The 21119-nt window shown below is 39.5% G+C and overlaps 1 protein-coding gene across 2 annotated transcripts in view; it reads left to right on the top strand.

The window, feature by feature from the left end:
* MYO19 (myosin XIX) overlaps window positions 1-21119 on the top strand; it is a 407861-nt gene that overhangs the window by 236225 nt on the left and 150517 nt on the right. For both annotated transcript variants that reach the window (XM_053706825.1, XM_053706824.1), the window contains 4 exons: window positions 876-997; window positions 2998-3111; window positions 4661-4837; window positions 11725-11871. In XM_053706825.1, the coding sequence (XP_053562800.1) occupies window positions 876-997; window positions 2998-3111; window positions 4661-4837; window positions 11725-11871 (560 nt within the window). The remainder of the gene's footprint in view (window positions 1-875; window positions 998-2997; window positions 3112-4660; window positions 4838-11724; window positions 11872-21119) is intronic.

Raw genomic sequence — 21119 nt, 5'->3', positions numbered from 1 at the left:
GCCATAGGAAAAAGTTTACCTCGGCTTAAAGCGAGATGTCCTTTGTGAGTCTAAACATTGAAGATTTGTAGTTGTTTTTATGTATTTTACTGTAGTAAATAGATAATACCACACTTAAAGTCTCTCTTCTTTGAGTATTGAAGCTTGCAACAAGAAAATATTCAGACTGTTTATTTTGTATACAGTGACTGCTGCTACTATAGACATTGTTTTGTTATATCTGCCTGTGTATTTGAGTATTGTCCTAGCTTTTAGTGCTAGTAGTTTACTACGTTCACAATAGCATTTTCACACTTGTATATTGATGGTTATATACATTTCTAATCAAAGGAAAAATACATTAGTTTATGATTTTTTTCAGTCTTGGGACACTGAACGCAAATTTATTTTCTTTCGTGATTCAGATAGAGCACTTTTAGAGAACTTTCTAATTTACCCCTATTATCAATTTTTCTTCATTCTCTTGGTATCTTTATTTGAAAAGCAAGAATGTAAGTTTAGATGCCGGCCCATTTTTGATGAACAACCTGGGTTGTTCTTGCTGATTGGTGGATACATTTACCCACCAGTAAACAAGTGCTGCCCGGTGTTCTGAACCAAAAATTAGCTGGCTCTTTAGCTTAGATACCTCTTTTTTTCAAATAAAGATAGCAAGAGAATGAAGAAAAATTGATACTAGGAATACAAAAGAAAGTTGCTTAAAATTGCATGATCTATCTAAATCACGAAAGAAAAAAATTGGGTTCAGTGTCCCTTTAAGATTTTTTTTTTTTCCCCTCATTACAAAATTTGTATAACATCATTTTTGTGAAAATGTTTCTTAATCTAATGTGAATAATTTATATGTGCGGTTTTGTTTTATTTTATTTCTCCAGGGTTACTAGATGTGTATGGATTTGAATCATTTCCTGAGAACAACTTGGAACAGTTGTGTATTAACTATGCCAATGAGAAACTTCAGCAGCATTTTGTGACTTACTACCTTAAAGCTCAACAGGTACAAGCATATAAATGATACCGTAAATTGTAAATACCGATTACAATGTAACACTTTAGCATCTTTTCCAGAGGTATCCTCATCAGTCTTAATGACTTTATTACATTTAAAATTGTTTCTATTTTAGTTTTCAACTTTCAGTAGATTTATGGGAGTGCAGGACATTATATGGATTTAATTATGTATTAAGAATTTAAAGCGGATTTACATGGTGTGTGTATGTATATATATATACATACTGTATATATGTGTGTGTGTATTTTGTATGTATGTATATGTGTGTGTGTGTGTGTGTGTGTGTGTGTATATATATATATATATATATATATATATATATATATATGTATATATATATGTATGTGCATATATATATATTGGATAATGGAAGTGTTATCTTGTGAGATATATCAGCTGGAGTATCAGCCAGTTGATTTGTTGTGCACATACATGCATTTCCTATTTGTTTCACAATAATTTTACACATATTTAATTAAAGGGGCATTGAACCCAATTTTTTTCTTTTGTGATTCAGATAGAGCATGCAATTTTAAGCAACTTTCTAATTTACTCCTCTTATCAATTTCTCTTCGTTCTCTTGCTATCTGTATTTGAAAAAGAAGGCATGTAAGCTTTTTTCTTGGTTCAAAGCTCTGTACAGCACTTTTTTATTGGTGGATGAATTTATCCACCAATCAGCAAGGACAACCCAGGTTGTTCACCAAAAATGGGCCGGCAGCTAAACTTACATTCTTGCATTTCAAATAAAGATACCAAGAGAATAAAGAAAATTTGATAATAGGAGTAAATTAGAAAGTTGCTTAAAATTTCATGCTCTATCTGAATCATGAAAGAAAAAATGTGGGTTCAGTGTCCCTTTAAGTGCTTCTAATGAAAATAATTTTTTTTAACGTGTTTAAACTGTGTTCTTTCATGTGCCAGATAGTATTTTTTTTTTATATCTCTTTAATAGAGATGTGCATTCTGCAGTTTCCTACACTTACGTATGCGGAAGTTGGAGGCTATTTTCGGGATTTGTCTCTTTTTGGTGCTAAATATCCTCTTGTGCAAGTGAAACACACTAAAATCTGTGCAAAACCAGATCTTAGTGTGTTTCACTTGCACAAAAGGATATTCAGCTCCGAAAAGCCTCCTATTTCCGCATTCAGCAGTGAACGAAACTGCCAACTGCACACATCTACTCTTTAATGTGGATTACCTCCTAGATTCAATGGATATTCATGGGTTACAATAAAAAGTAACACTACTTCAAAATATAATAATAGCTGTATGGTTTCCTTAAAGGGACATAATACTCATATGCTAAATCACTTGAAACTGATGCAGTATAACTGTAAAAAGCTGACAGGAAAATATCACCTGAGCATCTCTATGTAAAAAAGGAAGATATTTTACCTCACAATCTCCTCAGCTCAGCAGAGTAAGTTCGGTGTAAAAAGTTATACTCAGCTGCTCCCAGCTGCAGGTAAAAAAATAAAAAAAAATGAAGAAATGAACAACAGCCAATCAGCATCAGCAGTGCTGAGGTCATGAACTCTTACTGTGATCTCATGAGATTTGACTTAACTCTCATGAGATTTCATAGTAAGCTTCCTTTACCTGATTGGTGAAATAATATGAGAGTGCACGATGCTAGTCCTTTCAGATGTCCCAGGACAAACACACTAAAATGCTGCTTAGAAGTCCTTTACAATGGGAGGTGGCTACTGAGGAACTTTTGAGGTAAAATATCTTTCTTTTTTACATAGAGATGTTCAAGTGATATTTTCTAATCAGCTTTTTACAGCTATGCTGCATCACTTTCAAGTGTTTAAACATTTGGGTATTATGGCCCTTTAAACAAATATGTCTAACTAAACTGATCTAGTAAGGAAAGGAAAGGTAAGGTGTATGTGTGGACACACTGTGCATTTACACTATTTCAGAATGGGTATAATATTTATTGTTACTTGTGAAATACCATCATTGCATTTTCACTGTAGGAGGAATATGCAGCAGAAGGTCTTGAATGGTCATTCATCAGCTACCAAGACAACCAAAGCTGTGTGGATCTGATAGAGGGAAGTCCTGTTAGTATCTTCTCCTTGTTGAATGAGGTAAGCCAACAAAATATTTCATTTTTTAACTTTACTTAGATCGCGTTTCTGTTAGTGTAGGAAGATTTTACTGTTTGTAATCTAAAGCGTAATAGAGCAAATATGTTTTTTTGAGACCGTTATCAAGCAAATAAAGATTGGTTTAGGTGGGCTGCTTAGCACATTCAGTTTAAGTACTATAAGAAGAACTTCTTGAACTGCTGGAGAACATGATAACCCCATATTCCCAAAAGTTGAAAAGAGCCTCATGTTATTGTAATATTTGAACTATTCTAAAGTCTGAAAGACCCATTTTGAGGATGAAAATGGTTCCACTGATACAACCTAAAATGTACAGGAAAGCAAGTTCAATGCCTGTACCAGGTAAAAAAGCTCTGAAGCCCTCAACCTTTTTGCCTGGGCAAACCCCATACTCCATCTCATATCCATAGCAGTTCTTCTTTCTCGAGGGAATGTTTTCTATTCTTTTACTTTCATCAGTTTCTGAACCTATCACCTACCACTGAGTTATTCAACAGCAACAATACAATACTCTTTAATTTACATGTCTTGGGAAACTTTTTTTTTGCATGAACTCATTATATCATAAGCAAGTATTTCAATCTTGTTTGGTGCTCAAAATAATCATTGTATGAGCAATTCCTGCAGAGTATTAGGGTTGCAATTGTGAGGGGGGTTGGAAAATAAATACTTGCCCATTTTAGCTGTTTCTGACCAAAGTTTGTGACGTATTGTGCATCAATATATACTTACCTAGGGTGATATGGTTAGGTGCAGTATCTTGGTGATAGATGTTATGAGTAATAGATTGTTTTGGCATATGAATTGTAGAAAAGGTATAATAAAGTTTAATATATGTGCAAAATTAGATCCCTCTTTTGATATTTTATATAATCTATGATATCTATGAATAAGAAAATTGTATTATATGTATGATTGAGATGAATAAATATTAAATCTAATATTATTTTTTTTCTTTTTATTTTATCAACTCTAACGCAACCATGTCCTAAGAGCCACTTGATCTAAAAGAAGGTATTAAAGGGACATGAACCCCAAACTTGTTATTTCATGATTCAGATAGAGCATGCAATTTTTAAACAGCTTTCTAATTTACTTCTATTATCACATTTTCTTTGTTCTCTTGGTATCTTTTGTTGAAAATCAGGGATGTATGTTTAGGAGACGGACAATTTTTGGAGCACTATATGGCAGCAGTTTTGCAAGAATGTTAACCATTTGCAAGAGCACTATATGGCAGCACTATTTCCTTTCATGTAGTGTTCCAGATGCCTACCTAGGTATCTCTTCAACACAGAATATCATGAAAACGAAAAATTGGAAACTTTTTAAGATTGTATACTCATCTAGCTGAATCACAAAATAAATTGTTTGGGTTTCATATCATTTTAACAATTTGACTGTAATAGAATTAACCAAGTAAGACCCCAAACTAGAGATATCCTGATGTCCTCTTCTTTTGAGAATTTGTTTTGGAAACTGGTGGATGAGTTTTTTTTTACAGATTTCTATAACTGTTATTTCTTAGGAGTGTCGTCTGAACAGATCGTCAGATTCCAATCAGCTCCAGTCGCGGTTAGAGAAAGCTCTTTCTCATAACAAATGCATCGCGAGGGACAAATTCAGCGAGAAACCTAATTTTATTGTATCTCACTATGCTGGCAAAGTGAGATACCAGATTGAAGAAATGGCAGAAAAAAACAAGGTAGGTAACGACTATGTCACAGGAGGAACCAAGTCGGTTTAGATAAAATACAGTTTTTACACAATACAATGAAGCCGTTTTGTTAAAGTGACAACAAAGGCAATTTATTGTTTGTTGCATCTTAACAAATGTATTTATTTATTAATTAAATGATAACTATATATGTGCTTTTTCTCTTACATGGTGTATCCAGTCCACGGATTCATCCTTACTTGTGGGATATTCTCAATTCCTACAGGAAGTGGCAAAGAGAGCACACAGCAAAGCTGTCCATATAGCTCCCCTCAGGCTCCGCCCCCCCAGTCATTCTCTTTGCCGCTCTAACAAGTAGCATCTCCACGGGAGGGTAAAGAGTATGTGGTGTTAGATTTGTAGTTTTTTATTTCTTCAATCAAGAGTTTGTTATTTTAAAATAGTGCTGGTTTGTACTATTTACTCTGAGGCAGAAAGTGATGAAGATTTCTGCTGAGAGGAAAAAGATTTTAGCATGTTGTAACTAAAATCCATTTCTGTTCCCACGCAGGACTGTTGAGTACCGGAGAACTTCAGTTGGGGGTAACAGTTTGCAGGCTTAACTGCTTAAGGTATGCTCAGTCATTTTTTTCTAACAAGACCTGGTAATGCTAGAAGACTGATAGAAATCCCCATGTGGGAAGGTAAGCCATTTTCTGAGACGTAGTATAGAAGGATGGCTTCTGTGAAGGGCTTAAATACTGGTAGACACTGTGATGGGCTAAATCGATTACTTTATAATAGTAATCTTACATTTATTCAAGTGTTTTAGACGTTGGAACACTTTTGTTTTTTTTTATTACGCCTGGCATATTGTAAGACACCTAATCTGACTCAGGAAGGCCCCATAACTCCTGAATGAAGAGGGAGGGGGCCTCATATTCGCGCCTCAGTTGCGCAGTTGTTTTGCAAGGCAGCTTCATGCAGCTTCACGTGTAGAGTCCTGAGAGTACAGTAGGACTTCAGGGAGGCTTATTTTCTTCTACAAATAACCCAAAAGGAAGGTAGGGCCACAGCAAAGACTGTGGCACCGTGCTGTAGTGTGTTAAACCAGTAGTTTACTTATTTGGGCAATAAGGGGTTAATTGATTTGAAAATTTGTGTGCAATCATTTCAAAGCATTGGGATCATGTGGTGAAAATTTCATAAAGATCGGATGTTTTTTGGTGATTTGGTAAAAAAGTGTGTGCTTTTTATTATTTAAAGACACAGTAACGTTTTTCAAAAAGTGACTTTTACTGTATTGTAGTGCTGTCTAAGTCTGTCAAACATGTCTGACCCTTCAGATAGACCTTGTTCTTTATGTTTAAAAGCCATGGCGGTACCCCCATTGCATTTGTGTTTAAAGTGTGCTAAAACATCTACGCATTTTAAAGACCATGCAGTGACACTTAAAAATGTAGCCCAAGATGATTCTTTAACGGAAGGTAATGAGGATTGTCCTTCTTCCTCTCCCCATGTGTCGACACCAGTTACGCCCGCGCAAGCGATGCCTAGTACCTCTAGCGCATTGGCCCCTATTACTTTACAACAATTAGCAGCAGTAATGGATAATTCCCTTGCAGCATTTTTATCCAAACTGACAGTTTTTCCAAGAAAGCTCGATAGCTCAGTTTTAAATACAGAGGATGAGCAATCAGAAGCTTTGGATGATTTATCTGTAGTACCCTCACAACACTCGGAGGTAGCAGTGAGGGACGGTCTGTTTGAGGGAGAAATTTCTGACACAGGAAAAGTTTCTCAGCGGACAGAGTCAGATTCCTTAGCGTTTAAATTTAAGCTGGAACACCTCCGCGTCCTGCTTAAGGAGGTTTTAGCTACGCTGGATGATTGTGACCCCATGGTGGTCCCAGAAAAACTGTGTAAAATGGACAGGTTTTTAGAGGTCCCTGTATACACTGAGGCATTTCCGATCCCAAAGAGGGTGGCGGATATTGTGACTAGGGAGTGGGAGAGACCGGGTGTACCCTTTGTTCCCCCCCCTATCTTTAAGAAAATGTTCCCCATAAACGACCCCAGGCGGGACGCGTGGCAGACGGTCCCTAAGGTAGAGGGAGCTGTTTCAACACTTGCTAAGCGTACAACTATACCAATAGAGGACAGTTGTGCTTTCAAAGATCCTATGGATAAAAAATTGGAAGGATTGCTGAAGAAAATATTTGTTCAGCAAGGTTTTCTTCTTCAACCAATTGCCTGCATTATTCCGGTAACTACTGGAGCGGCATTTTGGTTTGAGGCTCTGGAGGAGTCGCTCCAGAGGGAGACTTCATACGACGAGGTCATGGATAGAATTCATGCTCTAAAGCTGGCTAATTCTTTTATCACTGATGCCGCTTTACAATTAGCTAAGTTAGCGGCGAAAAACTCAGGTTTTGCCATCATGGCGCGAAGAGCGCTTTGGCTCAAATCGTGGTCGGCGGATGTGTCGTCCAAAACGAAACTGTTAAATATTCCTTTCAAGGGGAAAACCCTGTTTGGCCCAGAGCTGAAAGAAATTATTTCGGATATCACTGGGGGAAAGGGTCATGCCCTTCCACAAGATAGGCCGTTTAAGGCCAAAAACAAGGCTAATTTTCGCTCCTTTCGCAACTTCAGGAGCGGACCTGCTGCAACCTCTGCTTCCGCAAAGCAAGATAACGCTTCACAGCCCAAAGCAACCTGGAAACCCTTGCAGGGCTGGAATAAGGGTAAACAGGCCAAGAAGCCTGCTCCTGCTACCAAGACAGCATGAAGGGGTAGCCCCCGATCCGGGATCGGATCTAGTAGGGGGCAGACTTTCTCTCTTTGCTCAGGCTTGGGCAAGAGATGTTCCAGATCCCTGGGCATTAGAAATAGTTGCTCAGGGGTACCTTCTAGAATTCAAGGATTCTCCCCCAAGGGGAAGGTTCCACATTTCTCGTTTGTCTTCAGACCAAACAAAGAAACAGGCGTTCTTACGCTGTGTAGAAGATCTATTAAAAATGGGAGTGATACACCCAGTTCCGATTGCAGAACAAGGACTGGGCTTTTACTCAAACCTGTTTGTAGTTCCCAAAAAGAAAGGAACTTTCAGGCCAATCCTGGATCTAAAAATTCTAAACAAATTCCTCAGAGTTCCGTCTTTCAAGATGGAAACCATTCGGACAATCTTGCCAATGATCCAGGAAGGTCAATATATGACTACCGTGGATCTAAAGGATGCGTACCTACATATTCCTATCCACAAAGATCACCATCAGTTCCTAAGGTTCGCCTTTCTGGACAAACATTACCAGTTTGTGGCCCTTCCTTTCGGGTTGGCCACCGCTCCCAGAATTTTCACAAAGGTGCTAGGGTCCCTTCTAGCGGTACTAAGACCGTGGGGCATTGCAGTAGCACCTTACCTAGACGACATCTTAATACAGGCGTCGTCTTTTCACAGAGCCAAGGCTCATACAGACATTGTTCTGGCCTTTCTAAGGTCTCACGGGTGGAAGGTGAACGTAGAAAAAAGTTCTCTGTCCCCGCTCACAAGGGTTCCCTTCCTGGGAACACTAATAGACTCGGTAGAAATGAAAAATTTTCTGACAGAAGTCAGGAAGTCAAAACTTTTGAATACTTGCCGAGTTCTTCATTCCATTCCTCGGCCTTCTGTGGCTCAGTGCATGGAGGTAATCGGTCTAATGGTTGCGGCAATGGACGTAGTCCCCTTTGCCCGAATTCATCTCAGACCACTGCAACTGTGCATGCTCAAACAGTGGAATGGGGATTATGCAGATTTGTCTCCTCAAATACAAATGTACCAGAAAACCAGAGACTCTATTCTCTGGTGGTTGTCTCAGGATCACCTGTCTCAGGGAATGAGTTTCCGCAGGCCGGAGTGGATCATTGTTACGACCGATGCCAGTCTGTTAGGCTGGGGTGGGGTCTGGGACTCCCTGAAAGCTCAGGGTCTATGGTCTCTGGAAGAATCTCTTCTCCCGATAAACATTTTGGAGCTGTGAGCGATATTCAATACGCTCCAGGCGTGGCCTCAACTAGCGGAGGGCAAATTCATCAGATTTCAGTCGGACAACATCACGACTGTAGCGTACATCAATCATCAGGGAGGAACAAAGAGTTCCCTAGCGATGAAGGAGGTATCCAAGATCATCAAATGGGCGGAGGATCACTCCTGCCATCTATCTGCAATTCACATCCCAGGGGTAGACAACTGGGAGGCGGATTTTCTAAGTCGTCAGACTTTCCATCCGGGGGAGTGGGAACTCCACCCGGAGGTTTTTGCTCAGCTGACCCTGCTATGGGGCACTCCAGAATTGGATCTGATGGCGTCCCGTCAGAACGCCAAACTTCCCCTTTACGGATCCAGATCCAGGGATCCCAAGGCGGCATTGATAGATTTCTTTCCACCGTTTCCTCTTCTTCCTCGGCTAGTAGCCAGAATCAAACAGGAGAAGGCTTCGGTAATTTTGATAGCACCTGCGTGGCCACGCAGGACTTGGTATGCAGACCTAGTGGACATGTCATCGGTCCCACCATGGAAACTGCCATCGAGGCAGGATATTCTAATTCAAGGTCCTTTCAAGCATCCAAATCTAGTTTCTCTGCAACTGACTGCTTGGAGATTGAACGCTTAATTCTAGCTAAGCGTGGTTTCTCTGAATACGTTATAGATACTCTGATACAGGCCAGAAAGCCTGTCACCAGGAAAATTTACCATAAGATATGGCGGAAATATCTTTGTTGGTGTGAATCCAAGGTTTACTCGTGGAGTAAGTTTAGGATTCCAATGATATTGTCTTTTCTCCAAGAAGGTTTGGAGAAAGGTCTGTCAGCTAGTTCCTTAAAGGGACAGATATCTGCTCTGTCTATCCTGTTACACAAGCGTCTGGCAGCTGTACCAGACGTTCAGGCTTTTGCACAGGCCCTAGTTAGAATCAAGCCTGTCTACAGACCTGTGGCTCCTCCATGGAGTCTAAATTTAGTTCTTTCAGTTCTTCAAGGGGTTCTGTTTGAACCTTTGCATTCCATAGATATTAAGTTATTATCTTGGAAAGTTTTGTTTTTAGTAGCTATTTCTTCTGCTCGAAGAGTTTCTGAATTGTCTGCTTTGCAGTGTAATTCACCCTATCTGGTGTTCCATGCAGATAAGGTTGTTTTGCGTACCAAACCTGGTTTCCTTCCAAAAGTGGTTTCTAATAAGAATATTAACCAGGAAATCATTGTTCCTTCTCTGTGCCCTAATCCAGTTTCTAAGACGGAACGACTGTTGCACAATCTTGATGTGGTTCGTGCTTTAAAATTCTATTTAAAAGCAACTAAAGATTTCAGACAAACATCATCCTTGTTTGTTGTGTATTCTGGTAAAAGGAGAGGTCAGAAAGCGACTGCTACCTCTCTTTCCTTCTGGCTGAAAAGCATCATCCGATTGGCTTATGAGACTGCTGGTCAGCAGCCTCCTGAACGAATTACAGCTCATTCCACCAGAGCTGTGGCTTCCACATGGGCTTTCAAGAATGAGGCTTCTGTTGAACAGATTTGTAAGGCAGCGACTTGGTCTTCACTGCATACATTTGCCAAATTTTACAAATTCGATACTTTTGCTTCTTCAGAGGCTATTTTTGGGAGAAAGGTTTTGCAAGCAGTGGTGCCTTCCGTTTAGGTTACCTGACTTGTTCCCTCCCTTCATCCGTGTCCTAAAGCTTTGGTATTGGTATCCCACAAGTAAGGATGAATCCGTGGACTGGATACACCATGTAAGAGAAAACAGAATTTATGCTTACCTGATAAATTACTTTCTCTTACGGTGTATCCAGTCCACGGCCCGCCCTTGCAATTAAGTCAGGTTCAAATTTATTTTAGTAAACTACAGTCACCACTGCACCCTATAGTTTCTCCTTTTTCTCCTAACCGTCGGTCGAATGAATGGGGCGGGCGGAGCCTGAGGGGAGCTATATGGACAGCTTTGCTGTGTGCTCTCTTTGCCACTTCCTGTAGGGATTGAGAATATCCCACAAGTAAGGATGAATCCGTGGACTGGATACACCGTAAGAGAAAGTAATTTATCAGGTAAGCATAAATTCTGTTTTTATGAAAAAATGTGAAGTATCCGTTTACGTATAAATTGAAACTACTATAGCTGTATCCGCTGTATACTTTTTACTGATGCTCATTGGCTGGCAGGTACTTCCTCATTGAGCTAAATTAGAAGTGTCAAAATATAATAAAAATGTCAACTTGTTCAACTGCAGCTCTTTAATATGGATGATAAAACATTTCTGTGATTATAATGTCCCTTTAAAGGGACATAATACTCATATGCTAAATCACTTGAAACTGATGCAGTATAACTGTAAAAAGCGGACAGGAAAATATCACCTGAGCATCTCTATGTAAAAAAGGAAGCTATTTTACCTCACAATTTCCTCAGCTCAGCAGAGTAAGTTCTGTGTAAAAAGTTATACTCAGCTGCAGCTAAAAAATAAATAAATGAAGAAATGAACAGCAGCCAATCAGCATTAACAGTGCTGAGGTCATGAACTCTTTTACTGTGATCTCATGAGATTTCACTTAACTCTCATGAGATTTCATTGTAAACTTCCTTAAGCTAAATAGGGAAATAAGATGAGAGTGCACGTAAGCTCGCTCCTTCAGCTGTCCCGGGACAGATATACTGATTTGTTGCTTAGAAGTCCTACAATGTGATGTGGCTACTGAGAAACTTTTGAGGTAAAATATCTTTCTTTTTTACATAGAGATGTTCAGGTGATATTTTCTAGTCAGCTTTTTACAGCTATGCTGCATCACTTTCAAGTGTTTAAACATTTGGGTATCATGGCCCTTTAAGTATGCATTGGTTGCTGTTTGTACCAAATAACGTTTTATTTCCTCTTTCTTGTATGTATTTCTTAATGAAGGACCCGGTTCCTCCTGAACTACTCCAGCTTCTGCAAGAGTCTCAGGATTGCTTGCTACAAAAGCTTTTTCCAGCAGAAAACGGTAAACAGGTCTCAGTGAGTCCACAAAACAGAGCAGCAGTTGTGACTGTTGTTTCCAAGTTCAAGGTAAGCCCTGTCATTGTGGCTGTTGATTTATCATATTCTTGTATCTTAAAGGGATATAAAACCCAAACTTTTTTCTTTCATTATTCAGATAGAGCAGGTGATTTTAAACAACTTTCCAATGTACTTGTATTATCTAATTTGCTTCATTTTCTTGCTATCTTTGTTAAAAAGAATACCTAGGTAGGCTCAGGAGAACCTACTGGGGGCTATCTGCTGATTGGTGGCTGCACATACATGTCTGTTGTCATTGGCTTACCTAATGTGCCCAGCTAGCTACCAGTAGTGCCCTGCTGCTCCTTCAACGATAGAACAAAGCAAATTTGATAATAGAAGTAAATTGAAAATTTGTTTACAATTGCATGCTCTATCTAAATCTAAAAAAATAATTGGGTTTCATGTCCCTTTAATTGTTTTGTATTGATAATTTTTTACTTGCATGTCTTCCTTTTTAGCCCCAACATCAACACCAGAATTGTTTAAAAGATAGATAATCCCTTTATTACTCATTCCCCAGTTTTGCATAACCAACACAGTTATATTAATATATGTTTTACCTCTGGGATTAGCTTGTATCTAAGCCTCTGCAGACTGCCCCCTTATCTCAGTGATTTTGACAGACATGCAGTTTAGCCAATCATTGGAGACTCGTAAATAACTCCACAGGAATGAGCACAATGCTATCTATATGACACACATGAACTAGTACTGTCCAACTATGACATTTTTTTAAAATGCTCTAGGCTAAGAGGCACTTTTCAATGGTTTAGAAATCAGGTTGAGCCTACCTAGGTTTAGCTTTTCAAAAATACCACCAAGAGAACAAAGCAAATTTAATGATAAAAGTCAATTGGAAAGTTGTTTAAAATTGCATGCCCTATCTGAATCATGAAAGTTTAATTTTGACTTTACTGTCCCTTTAAACAGCCTTTTTTTTCTGTGAAAACACGTGAGCATTTATTGTACAACATTTTTAATTAGGAAGAACAAATAAACACATCACCGTACCACAAACCAGCAAACCAGGCAACATAAAAATGAAGCATAGTGATAATATTTTGTTAAATAAAAATTGGACGAGTGTTATGTTTGTGTGAGTTACCAAAGTACTAGTAGATGTGTCTCTAATGTGTATAGGTTTTAGTGAGAAGGATTTTTGTCATATCCATTAACAAAAAATGATGTTTTATTATGAGTGTTTCCATGCAAGTGTATATGGATCTATACATATATCACTTGTGGTCTGTTCTGTCAGTAACACATTGCGTTGGTGATGATGAATGTAGGGAAGTTTTTGCATTTATATGTATCCTGTTCAGCTGTCCTGACATCCTCCACAATTCATCTTTACTTGCTATCGTTTGTTGAAAAGCAGTGATATAAGCTTACGAGTCGGCTCATTTCTGGAGCACTAAATGGCAGCAGTTTTGCAAGAAGGTTATCAATTTGCAAGAGTACTAGATGGCAGTACTATTTCCTGTCATGCAGTGCTCCAGATGCCAGCCTAGGTATCTCTTCAACACAGAATATCATAGGAACGAAGCAAATTAGATAATAGAAGTAAATTGGAAACTTTTTTTAAAATTATATTCTCTGTCACAAAAGAAAATTTTTGGGGTTTCATATCCTATTAAGGTAAACTACACCAGGATCACTTCCCACCGACTGACCTACATACCTTTTTAGTTGAAATAGTTTTTATTGTCATACACATAGAAATTACAAGCCACAGTATCCATTCATACATAACACATCTCCCCCCTTGACCTCTAACAAATGTCAGAGGTCCAACATTCTTTATTCCAATGTGGAGATGATTTCGGAAAGTCTATTGATTCGACAAAACCATTAAATGATTATACTTCAGTTCAGACTGTAAGGCCCGTAGTGTCACTTGCAATCCAGTATACTCGGGGATTGGGGATAAAGACAGAGGGAACATCAGAGAGAAGAAAAAAAAAATAAGGGCTTACAAGAACAATTCCTCCTCTCCTACTCTCCCCACCTTCGATTTCCAATTTGTGTATATTTTATTCCCCTCCCACGAACACCCCATCAACAAACAATAACATTACCTCAAAACTTCATCGAACCTGTCCGCCGTGCCATCCCTGCGCCACCATGTCCAGGAGGGGGGGACCACCCCCAGTGTTTGACACAACCCAAATCTCTGAATCAATGGACTACATATGTCGTTTTGTGAACCTCTTCCCCCACCTACTCTCTCTGTTAGTGTGTAGGTCTCCTCACGTCTCTTGAGTTATTAGTGGCCCGCCAAAATCCAGTAATTCCACACCTTCAAAAATTGATCCTGGCTATTCTGTATGAAGGCTATCGTCTCTGACATTTTGTAAGTGACCTGGATTTTATCCTTAACTTCCCCCCATGAAGGTGCCCCCGTTTTCCAGTGTCTTGCTACGCATATTCTGGTAGCCGTGCATAGAATGCGTATAAACGTGTTAGTAGCTGTGTTGAATTGTCTGATCCTATCATTTAATAGTGCTTGTGGTGCAGATAGGGAAATATTTTCAAAAAGTACCTCGCTAAGTAATTTAGATAATTGGGACCAAATCTGTTTAACATGTGGGCAATCCCACCACATGTGGATGTATGTTCCTGTTGCAGCACAACCCCTATAACACAATTTATTACCTCTTTGTGTATAATGTGAGGTGATGACGGGGGTAAGATACCATCGGAAGGATGTTTTAATGCTGTTTTCCCTGAAGTCTGCGCTAATTAGCCCTTTGCTGGATGTATATAAGATTGTTTCCCAGTCCTCTAGATTGTGGGTTGTATTTAGTTCCTCTTCCCACCTCTCCATCACAGATGATTTAGTGGAAAGTCCGGCCCTCTGTAGTGCTAGGTATATTGTAGAGATTAATTTTTTGAGTCGCTGTGATGTGCTACAGAGGTGTTCAAGGGTTGTTAATCTTGTAGTGTTGCTGAGTGATCTAAATCTAGTTACTGCTGATGCCACTTGTAAATATAAGAACCATTGCAGCTTTTCTGGGTGAATTTTATCCTGAATTTGTTGGAATGTAGCTACTTTATTATTATATAGAAAATCTGCGACTCTGTAGAGTCCTTTATTTTCCCATTTTCCCAGCTGCATGTGGAAATCTATGCTCAAAAGGGTCCTCAGTGGTCTAACCACCGAGTCCCCTGGAATTAGACGAAGAGAGCTGGACACAGAAGTCCAAGTCTGCATCATCTCTGTAGTAAGCTTCGAAGTGTAGGTGTCTCTAAGAGGCTGTCTCAACTGTCCCCACAGAATGTCATCTGGTCGTCTGCAACCTGCCAACAGTGTCTCCACCCTCACCCACACCAAGTCCTCCGATTTCATACTCATTAAGGTGGTCTGTGCCAACCTCGCTGCTTTATAGTAGTGAATTAAATTTGGTGCTCCTACTCCTCCTAATTGTCTATGTTGTTGGAGGACATGAGAGGGGATTCTGGCTTTCTTACTGCCCTTTAAAAAACCAATCAGATCCATTTGCATTTTCTCTTGTAAGGTGTATCCAGTCCACGGATCATCCATTACTTGTGGGATATTCTCATTCCCAACAGGAAGTTGCAAGAGGACACCCACAGCAGAGCTGTAATATAGCTCCTCCCCTAACTGTCATAGCCAGTCATTCTCTTGCAACTCTCAACAAGCAAGGACGTTGTAGGAGAGAGTGGTTAAATATAGCTAGTTTATTTTCTTCAATCAAAAGTTTGTTATTTTTAAATAGTACCGGAGTTGTGCTATTTTATCTCAGGCAGTAAATAGAAGAAGAATCTGCCTGAGGTTTCTATGATCTTAGCAGGTTGTAACTAAGATCCATTGCTATTCTCACATATGTCTGAGGGGATTACACAGATGAGGTAACTTCAGCGAGAGAATGGCGTGCAGTTTATTCTGCTATCAGGTATGTGCAGTTATATTTTTTTCTAGAGATGGAAAACACTAGAAAATGCTGCTGATACCGGATTAATGTAAGTTAAGTCTGAATACAGTGATTTAATAACGACTGGTATCATGCTTACTCCCAGGGGTAATACCCTTATGATATTTACAATCTAAAACGTTTGCTGGCATGTTTAATCGTTTTTATATATGCTTTGGTGATAAAACTTTATTGGGGCCTAGTTTTTTCCACATGGCTGGCTTAAATTTTGACTAGAAACAATTTCCACTGTTGTAGTATAAAAGTTACAGTTGGTGCAGTTAAAATTACAAACTGTGACATCCAGCTTCCCTCAAAGGCCCTCTGAATGCTATAGGACATCTCTAAAGGGCCCAAAGGCTTTCCAAAGTAGTTTATTGGGGAAGGTAGGGCCACAGCTTGCTGTGGCAGTTGGTTGTGACTGTTAAAAACGTCTATTTAGTTTTTTTGATCCGTTTTTTGAACTAAGGGGTTAATCATCCATTTGCAAGTGGGTGCAATGCTCTGTTAGCCTATTATACACACTGTAAAAATTTCATTTGATTTACTGCATTTTTTCACTGTTTTTCAAATTCTGACAAAATTTGTTTCTCTTAAAGGCACAGTACCGTTTTTTATATTTGCTTGTTAACTTGATTTAAAGTGTTGTCCAAGCTTGCTAGTCTCATTGCTATTCTGTATAAACATGTCTGACATAGAAGAAACTCCTTGTTTATTATGTTTAAAAGCCATGGTGGAACCCCCTCTTAGAATGTGTACCAAATGTACTGATTTCATTTTATGCAATAAAGATCATTTTCTGTCTTTAAAAAATGTATCACCAGAGGAATCTGACGAGGGGGAAGTTATGCCGACTAACTTTCCCCACGTGTCAGACCCTTTGACTCCCGCTTAAGGGACTCACGCTCAAATGGCGCCAAGTACATCTAGGGCGCCCATAGCGTTTACTTTACAAGACATGGCGGCAGTCATGGATAATATAATACACTGTCAGCGGTATTAGCCAGACTACCTGAACTTAGAGGTAAGCGAGATAGCTCTGGGGTGAGACAAAATGCAGAGCATACTGACGCTTTAAGAACCATGTCTGATACTGCCTCACAATATGCAGAAGCTGAGGAAAGAGAGCTTCAGTCAGTGGGTGATGTTAATGACTCAGGAAAGATACCTGATTCTAATATTTCTACATTTAAATTTAAGCTTTAACACCTCCGCGTGTTGCTTAGGGAGGTTTTAGCTGCTCTGAATGACTGATGATACCATTGCAGTGCCAGAGAAATTGTGTAGACTGGATAAATACTTTGCAGTGCCGGTGTGTACTGATGTTTTTCCAAATACCTAAAAGGTTTACAGAAATTATTAATAAGGAATGGGATAGACCAGGTGTGCCGTTCTCTTCCCCTCCTATTTTTAGAAAAATGTTTCCAATAGACGCCACCACATGGGACTTATGGCAGACAGTCCATAAGGTGGAGGGAGCAGTTTCTACTCTAGTAAAGCGTACTACTATCCCTGTCGAGAGGTTACCTTAAGAAAATATATTCAACAAGGTTTTATCCTACAGCCCCTTGCATGCATTGCCCCTGTCACTGCTGCTGCGGCGTACTGGTTTGAGTCTCTGGAAGAGGCTTTACAGGTAGCGACTCCATTGGATGACATACTTGGCAAACTTAGAGCACTTAAGCTAGCCAATTCTTTTATTCTGATGCCATTGTTCATTTGACTAAACTAACGGCTAAGAATTCTGGTTTTGCTATACAGGCGCACAGAGTGCTATGGCTTAGATCATGGTCAGCTGATGTGACTTCAAAATCTAAGCTACTTAACATTCCCATTCAGATATAGTATTCTGGGAAGAATATTCATTTTTATTGCCGACAATCGGCCATATCAGGAAAATCCTCCTTTTTTCCATTTATTAATGTCCTTTCGGATCGTTTTGTATAAGGGAATATAGTTTAGACTGTAGAGATCCGCAATGTTGCTGGATAACTTAACCCCCAGATATTTAATCGCTGTGTTAGCCCATTGGAATTCAAAATTAGCCTCTATTAATTTTTTGGTATGGTCAGGAAGAGCGATGGGGATTGCCTCACACATTTCTAAATTAACTTTGTAACCTGACACATCGGAATATTCCTGTAAAATTCGGTATAAGTTGGGAAGAGACATAAGCGGCTTGGTCAATGTGAGAAGCACATCATCCGCAAACAGTGACACCTTAAATTCCTGACCTCTAATTGTGACTCCCTGGATATCTGGGGACAAGCGTATTGTAGCAGCTAAAGGTTCTATACACATTGCGAATAGAAGCGGCGTCAAAGGGCACCCCTGTCGCGTTCCTTTTAAGAACTCTATAAGTTTTGATTGGTAACCTGCTGTTCTTACGTTAGCTGTTGGGTGTGAATATATGCTTTTAATAGCCTGTACAAACTCGCCATGGAAACCCAGCCTATTTAGGACCTCTAACATGAAATTCCAATATATCCTGTCAAACGCCTTCTCCGCGTCCAACGAGAGGACCAGAGAAGGTGTTCTCATTTTGCTAAGGTAGTCGACCAGGGAGATTGTGCGCCTCGTATTGTCAGGAGCTTCTCTATCTTGAATGAATCCCACCTGGTCAGGGTGGATCAGAGACGGCAAGTGTACTTTTAGTCTGTTGGCTAAAATTTTGGTAAAAATCTTAATATCCTGGTTTATTAAAGAAATTGGTCGGTAACTTTGGCACAGCTTTGGATTTCTCCCCGGTTTGGGTATAACTACTATTTTGGCTTGTAAAATTTCTCTGGGAATTTCTTTACCTTGCATAATATCATTGCATAATGAAACTACGTGTGGGATTAAGATAGACCTATATAATTGGTAGTATTCGCCTGGGAATCCATCCGGACCTGCTGCTTTTCCTGGCTTAAGCTCTTTTATGGCATTGAGGACCTCCCTGGTCGTAACCCCAGCGTTTAGCTCTTTACTGACCTCATTATCTAAAGGCTTAAGTTTAGCCTCGTCTAGAAACTTTGTCAAAAGTTGGTTGGTCTGGCTACCTGGCTTTGTTTTTTTGCCATCATAAAGGAGAGCATAATAATGTGCAAAAGTATGAGCAATCTCCTGGGGGTTAGAGGTAAGAACTCCGTTACTTTTTTGAAGGTATGGGATAGTAAAAGATTTTGTCCTCTCCCTCAGCTTATGGGCTAAATACCTATCGGTATTGTTGGAGTATAAGAAGTATTGTGATTTTAATCTATGGGCCGACCTTATAGAGGTTTCGTTCATTACTGTTGCTAATTCTTGCCTTTTAGCTTGTAGTTGTGTATATGTCGATGGCGACAAATTTTGTTGGTGTAATTTGGAGAGAGTATCTATTTGTTTTTGTAGGGTATCTGTCTGGAGTCTGTTGGCTCTGGTGAGAGCCACTTTTTCTTTAATTAATAAACCTCGGAGGTAGGGTTTATGTGCCGCCCAAATGGTGATTGGGTTAGAGGTTGTCCCTACATTAAGGTCCCAGTATTCTGTTAATGCTTTGGAAATGGACTCCTGCACTTTAGTAGCTTTTAGAGTGTATGGATCAAAGGTCCAAGATCGCGCTGCACTAGTGTGGAAAATCTTCTTAATGTCTATTTGAACTATCGAGTGGTCCGACCATGCACATGCATGGATCCTGGAAGAGGTCAGATCTGGTATCAGAGTTTGGCTCACATATATGTAATCTAGTTTTGAATAAGATCTGTGTGCGCTTGAATAATAAGTGTGATCATTGGTCCTACCATATAGGGTGTCCCAGGAGTCTAAAACATTATGTTCCAGAAAGACCTCTTTTATTTTTTTAACTGTGGAATCGTGTCGTAGTTGTGCTTGAGACAATGGGGTCTTACTTTGGCTTTGGTGTGTATACATAGAAACATTAAAATCCCCTCCTAAGATAATTCTAGAGTGTGACCATTGGGTTAATAAGTGAGAGATACGGATAAAGAAAGCAGCTTGCGATTCGTTTGGTGCATAGATATTACATAAAACTATCTGCTTGTCTTATATTCTACCCTGAAGTAACAAGAATCTGCCCTCTGGATCCCTAATTGTTTCCTCTACCATGAACCCTACCGACTGATGTATCAGTATGGATACCCCCCTCTTTTTTTTTTTTATCAGTTATAGAATGAAAGTGCTGAGCATATCCTTTAGACCAGTATTTTGGTATTACCTCCCTAGTAAAGTGCGTTTCCTGAAGGAATATAATGTTTGCCTTTAATCTAGTGTATTGGTTCAGAGCTGTCCTGCGCTTGAGATCTGTGTTAAGGCCTCTGACGTTATGTGAAATTAGTCTTAGATTGCTAGCCATTACCCCCCCCCCCCCCTTTAGTAGATGGGACTCAATGGCAGAGTGGACGGCACGGCAGAACACTGACAAAAACAAAAACAAATATATTAAAAAACATTTCAGAGAATACTCCAACAAAGGTATACAGTATGTGGCTGATACTTCTGTGAACCCTGTGTTGAGAGAGCAGCAAAAGAAAAAGGAAGAAAAAAACACCTCCCCCCCTATAGAAAAAGTTAGTCATGATCTAAAAACTACATCACATGGTGCTATAACTGTAAATATTTAAGCTATAAAACATTCGGCATCAAATAAACTAGTAATTGTTAGTTACTGAACACTACGTACTATACTACCTTTCTATGTAGCTACATGCCCTCTAAGCTTACTACCTTCAAAGAGTTTATCTCTCTTCTATACCTCTTCATTTCCCAGTAGTGCTAAATACAAAAAAGATAATGAAATGAAACCTCTCATAGAAACCGTCCATTACTAGAAAATGTCAAGGCTTGGTCTTTCTTTTCGGAACTCTGGTCCACTTTTGTCTCTGTGGTTGAGATGGGTCCAGTTGCACCTGGGACCCGTCTTCTCCTTTCTTCATCTGTGGAATATCAGGCGGTTCTAGTTGTAGTCTACGGCATATATCCGGAATCTCTGTAGCTTCTTTAAGGCTCAGGGAGTTGCCATTGTGAAGGATATAAAGGGTGAAAGGAAATCCCCATCGATATATAATCTGGTGTTTTCTTAAGAGTGCAGTTAGGGGCCTTAGATAGCTTCTCCTCTGGAGAGTCCGTATACAGAGGTCTTGGTAAAACTGAATTACCGTGCCCTGGAATTTAAAAGTGGGATGTTTCCTTGCCGCTGCAAGTATCTCCTCCTTTTCTGGAAATCTAAGAAATTTAACAATTACATCTCTGGGAGGTGCATCTTCTTTTGGTTTAGGCCTTAGTGCTCTATGAGCCCTTTCTGTTTGAAATTTCTCTTCGCCCGCATCTCCAGTGATAGCT

The sequence above is a fragment of the Bombina bombina genome, chromosome 3, assembly GCF_027579735.1.
Source record: "Bombina bombina isolate aBomBom1 chromosome 3, aBomBom1.pri, whole genome shotgun sequence".
NCBI classification, from domain to species: Eukaryota; Metazoa; Chordata; class Amphibia; order Anura; family Bombinatoridae; genus Bombina; species Bombina bombina.
This window is presented reverse-complemented; position numbering and strand designations above follow the sequence as displayed.